A 5,948-nucleotide genomic window follows, 5' to 3' on the forward strand; every position below is an offset into this window, starting at 1 on the left:
CTCGTATAACCTCTGATAGCAGATACCGTAAATACTATAGGGTCACAGATACGTTATCATATTTTTTAAGTGTTATCACGCTTCCATTATCGCTCTGATTAATAATTTAAGTAAGCTGTTGCATATTTATTAACACTGGCAGCCAATTATATTACTCTGTGATAATATTGTTTTTTTTATTAATTATTAATGGTGATTTGAAGTATCAGAATGTGTAAATATGAAAATTAATTATTATATTTAAAAAATATCTGGTATATCGTAAATTCAACTAACTGATGACAACCTATAAGTGCATTTATATAAAAAATAACAATAACAAAACACTTAAAAAACGTAAATCAAGGTCATTAATAAGAGCTGTTAATTATATGAGAACTGTTACAAAAGTTTATCTTCAATAACTGCACTCTTCAGACGAACAAAGTACATTTAAATTTAACCGACAATGAAATACATTGAAATAAATTGAAATTTTTTTTTCACATTGTTTACAATTTTTGTATATTTGGGGGATGATTTTACCCCTTGAGAGCGATGATTATTTTTTAAAATGATTGATAATGTATGGGAGTACTTGTGTATAAATTATTCTAATGAATGTATTTCGAAACATTATTTTTTTCATGCATTATAATTATTTTATGTACTTTGAAGCCAATGGTTGAACTTAGGGGTATTTTCCTTCAGATCTAGTGATTGTGGGTTATTAACAGTTCATTTATCATGTATAAAGGAAAAAGAAAAAAAATTGTAACTTTTAATATATTTTTTGCATTTTTTAGGCGTTTAGGGGATGATTTCACCCCTTTAGGGATATTAAGGGTTGATTTTCAATCCGGACAAGACCGTATCAAATACGAAATTAGATATTTTCACATTCATAATATTATTTTGATAACAACATAGAAATATTTGGGGTTTTACAACTGTTGATGATTCTTAATTTGTTCACTTTTTTTGTCTTTTCAACCCCTAAATAAGGGTGATTTTCGAAAATTTTCGAAAAACTGAAAGTGATGCTCATTTTCATTTTTCATGACGAGTTTTTGGATACTTTTAAAATATTTTCAGGATTTTTCATGTCGCCTCTGTCAAAGTCTCAAAAACAGGCGGATTTTACGGTCACTCTTTATGCCCGAGAGAAAACGGTGATCATTTTGAACAATTTCTATAACTTACCAGTGTGAATTGTATGTTATTTTTATATAACGGCTGCAAAACATATTATTAGTTATTCGCGTTTTTGTTGAAAACGACAAAGTTTTTTGAAAACTAACAAGAGTAAGAAAAGTTTTAGAATTAAATTCCCCATAAAATGAAGAAACAATTTTTTAAGTTCACCAACGGGTTAAAAAATTCTGTCACATTTCAATGGTGCATCATCCCTTATCAACCTTTTAAAACGCTTCAATTGAACTCTACTTACTGTCGATTAATGCTCTTGGTACACTTACACAGTGTACCAAATTTTGTTTTTCTAAGTTCAAGTATAACTGAGATATTGATTTTTTGTTGCGTTGCGTTTCCCTACATCCCCCTACTCTGTGTTGATTTTTATATGAAACACCCTGTATATTATTTTTTACTAGTAAATAAAGCCTTTAGTAAATATGTTATTGAATTAGTAGTTACTTTATTCGTAGAACAAATAATTACAAATAAACAAAATCATTATTGTTTCATTATTATTAATAAAAATGAACTTGTGTCATTATTACTGAAACGTTTAAAACTTATTTTCCATGTTGTCCATTCCCGCATAATTTTCCTTTAGTTATTTATTATGCTAATGTTTCAAATAATTTGTACTTAGGTCAACACTTGAAATAAAGTAAACATTCTGATAGGATTTCTTGTAAATTGGAAAAGCCATTTTATAAATTTTATCATTTCTTTGGAACATTAAATTCTAATCTATTGGTTTACAAATAAGTGAATTAATTAAATAAAATCAGGGGGTCAGCTTATGATAGAGTTTCAAATCATTAAAAAATAACTCGGAAACCTTTAATAATCCGAAAATTAGACTCCTCTCTTTTGGTTAATTTCACTAGCAATCACAATAAATATTATTAATGAAATGAAAAAAAGTGCTTTTATAAACTTAACAATACTCACTACAAGAAAATTAAATTAATAAAAAAAACTTTACGTAGGTCCTAAGTAAATAATGAAAAAATATTTTCAATCGATACTTAAAAGTTTTATTACTGATGCTTACAGTCACATTGGGTCGTTAAATATTAAATAATAACTTGATAACTGTATAACCTAGTGCTTATATTATTGTTCTTGCGTAATACTGTTCTGTATTTTTTCCAGCAACATTTCCATTCTGTCCTTCATAATTGGTTGCCCCTTTTTAGTTTTCTTATTCAATTTTTTGAACTTTTCTATTTTTTTCTTTTTATATTTTTGCATAGCTTCTTCCTTTTCCTTTTTCCTTTGCAATAATAGCTCCCTCTCCCTTTCTTTCTCCTCTCTGATTCGTTGAAATTCCTGGTGTGCTTTTCGGAATGGTTTAGTCCGTTTTCCTTTAAAGTTCTCTGGAGAAACATCTGTGACCACTGGGTGTAAGTTACTACTACTACCTTCTTTGTTAACATCATCAGTTTTACTTGTACTATCCTCGTGGACTAAATTAGTTGGATTCGATTGATCTTCCTTTAGCGTTTTGTAATAAATACGAAGAACTGCTTTTTTTCTTTTATCCTCCCACTGCTGGATCTGGTACTTGTTGCTGTATTTTTGAAGCCTATACTTCTTTTTATCGAATGGTTTTTTAACTGTTTTAGAATCATTTTCTCCTTGAAAATCCTGCACTTTTGAGGTTTTAGGATTAGATGTGCTGGGATTGTTAGATTTTACGAAAAAATTATTAGATTCGGTACCAATTGTCTCTTTGTTATCCTCTTTCTTGTTTTTATGTTGAAATTTAGGTTTATAGAAGCTTTTGCCAGACTTTTTGAAAAAACTGTCTTTAGTTTTATGAGACCTATCCTTAACTACTCGATTGTTAGCCATAATTTAAGTTATACGGGTTTGGAACCTAAAATGAGGTTTGTTACAATGAAAATATCACAGCAAATAATTTTTCATATTTTATTTTATAATAAACTAATAACTAATTGGTCGATTAGTGGAATTAAGCATTTCAAAATCAATTTTTATCTATGTATCTTCCAGATTTTGCTGTATTATTATAAGTATCTAGTAATGTTATTTGCCCCATCTCTATGATAAACATTTGGTTAATCTTTCCATATACAAATCAGAGTGAATCATACAACCTTCAATGACATATTAATCAATGTTCACTTAGTAGAAAAAGTGTTTGTTCTATCAATTCATAATTAGTAATAATCGAGTTAGTTCTGCATTTATTTTAAGTTTTTTTTTATTCATGTAAGCTTCAATAATATGATATTTCAATATAAAAACAGAAAACTAAAGGATTTTCATTTTAGGAGCTGTAGGTACATTTATAAGTACTGAGTGTCCTTTTCAAATTTTGGCCTATCTTTCTAGTTTTTTTTTAGTACTCCATTGGCTTTAATTTATTTAGACCCTCATAATTTGTTAATAAAAATAGTCATGCTTGCAGATGATTCAACACTTGCCTACATAATTTCACAATATGGACCAATGCATGAGAAATATGTAATATTTTTGAGTTGGCAAAAAGGTTGGCAACTTATTATACTGTTTTTTTATACCCACTCGCTTCCAAAAATGGTTAGAATTTTATAATACAACCCAATATTATTTTCTATTAACTATATATTGTTGATCTAATATTTGATAATATTTAGGTACTCAGATTTTCATAACGTATTAAGAAAAAAGCCGCCTTTATGTACTACCAGAAAAATTGGACAATAAATGAGAAAACAAGTCAAGATGAGAATAATATTATTCGCATCGATCTGCTGGTAATATACATATAAATTGGCTTGGAACAGAAAAATTGCAAATGGAAACTTACCTTCGGAAGCCACCCTCTGGGCTGGTTGTAGATTTTAGGCGGAATCTTGAGTTTTTGAGAATACAGATGTGTAAAAAACACGGCGATCCTTCGTCAATCAATTATAGCAAACACTTTTAAATTATACTGACTGCACACCATACCTTTTCTTATACGGCGAGGTCGACGATATTAGAAAAGACAGAGCGATCACCACGCCACCTCGACGTAACTAAAATGACAGATATTTACATAGGGCATGAGAATGGGGCGCAGAAGCGAAACCGCAGAACAAATGAAAAATCGAAGTCATTGAAATGTTGTGTTCTTTCGTTCTATTGGTTCATATCCAAGCAATCACAACTTGTGAAATGTTTTTTATAAATCTTAAATTTTTAGTTTATTGTATGTTTTGATAAATAGAAGTTTCGTGAATTAATTCAATATTAAAGGTCATTAGATCGTAGAGTAAGTTATTCAAGAGAACAACACCAAATCGTGTCGGTGTATTTATATCATAATGTCAACTGTCAGTGTCAAAGTAAACAAATTTAAGAATTGGCTAAAAAACAGGAAAAAAATCGCCCTTAGAAAATGTGGAAAACTGCAGACGAGTCCTAACAACACCTTAGGAAAAAAATGGGAGGCTGGCCAAATACACGAAGGTGTTAAGCCAAACAATAAAGAAGAAGAAGAAGTAGAAGTAGATTTAAAAAAATTTGAAAGAAATACGTTAATGTTGTTGACTTGTTGAGTGTTGAGTTTTAGCTTTAAGTCGCTGTTAAAAAAATTGTAAAATATTTTTATTTTCAATAATTAATATCTATCGTATTGCATCAACGGAATATGAATGAAAATTTCTAAAATGGAAGATTTTGGTATAATCGAAGCTGGGTTTAACAACGCAGATGAAACTGTAAATTTTGGTACTAGATCAATAGGATATGATAGCTTATATGAAATTTCTACCAGAGCTTGTCTAAAATGTTCAGAAGAAACTACTGTAAGTATTTGTTCATGTTAAAAAGAAAAAATAATTACACTGAAGTAGCTATAAATATTTTACATTTGAGTAATTTCTTATTTGTTCCCTTTTAAAAACATCCGGGATTATAACTTTTTAATGATTTTAGGCAGTGGAAGAAGTTCATATTAATTCTGTAGTTCAAACCGGTAAAGTTTTTTTGACCGTAAACAAGTCCATAAAAGTTTTTGAAAATACAGAATTTTCTACAATAATTTTCAATGCAGTTTTCGACTCAATTATTGATACCATTTGTATTTCACCTAATGGCAAATTCTTGGTCATTTGTCTTCAAAGTGGAATGGTACATATATTTGACATGGAAGCTGAGATAGATAATAATTGTATCTTTAGCAAGTAAGTAGTATAAAAAAATAAAATTTATATTTGATGTTACTTCATTTTAAGACGTTTTATAAATAACGAGGGGACGGATATTTTATATAGAGCTAGTTATTTGGAATATTTAACTAGTAATTTTATTACCTTCATAATAGTTTCTAATAGAGGCAAAATATTTAGGTATGTAAATATATTTTTATTAGAAATAGACAATTTGGTGAATTTATATACTTTTCAGAGTGAATCTTACTTTAAAAACTAATACCGATGGTAATGAATCGAATATTAGCACCACTGTGAACTGGGAAGAGATTTATGATTTCAGTAACGCAATATATACGACTTGTTTTTCATATCCTATTCTATTTGCAAAAACGAAAGAAATGAATATTTTCAATGTAGAAAATGGTATAGTCACGTCGGATGTTATCTATAACTTAAAAACAGCATGCAGCTTTGGGCAGTAAGTAAAACATTCTATTTGTTTCCAGTGTTATATACTGACATTATTTTAGTAAAATTTTGGCATTAGATGAAGACGGACATCTTCTTAGGATCTGTAGTTTAACGTTATTAATTTTTCCTGTGGAAAATGTAGAAACTCTTTTTAACGAT

The 5,948-nt window shown here is 28.9% G+C and overlaps 1 protein-coding gene across 1 annotated transcript; it reads right to left on the minus strand.

Moving 5' to 3' along the window:
• Positions 1 to 2,184: 2,184 nt before the first annotated feature.
• Positions 2,185 to 4,194, minus strand: LOC108915104 (thyroid transcription factor 1-associated protein 26 homolog). The gene is made up of 2 exons (XM_018721068.2): positions 3,989 to 4,194; positions 2,185 to 3,052 (listed from the first exon to the last, which is right to left on the minus strand). Exon 2 carries the CDS (start codon positions 3,025 to 3,027, stop codon positions 2,287 to 2,289), a length of 741 nt encoding a protein of 246 aa, XP_018576584.1. The 5' UTR covers positions 3,028 to 3,052; positions 3,989 to 4,194; the 3' UTR covers positions 2,185 to 2,286.
• Between the last annotated feature and the right edge of the window lie 1,754 nt (positions 4,195 to 5,948).

The sequence above is a fragment of the Anoplophora glabripennis genome, unplaced genomic scaffold, assembly GCF_000390285.2.
Source record: "Anoplophora glabripennis isolate ALB-LARVAE unplaced genomic scaffold, Agla_2.0 scaffold970, whole genome shotgun sequence".
Classification (NCBI taxonomy): domain Eukaryota; kingdom Metazoa; phylum Arthropoda; class Insecta; order Coleoptera; family Cerambycidae; genus Anoplophora; species Anoplophora glabripennis.

Bases quoted from the DNA above. Each gene is read 5' to 3' on its own strand.
- LOC108915104 (XM_018721068.2), bottom strand. From the start codon at position 3,027: ATGGCTAACAATCGAGTAGTTAAGGATAGGTCTCATAAAACTAAAGAC.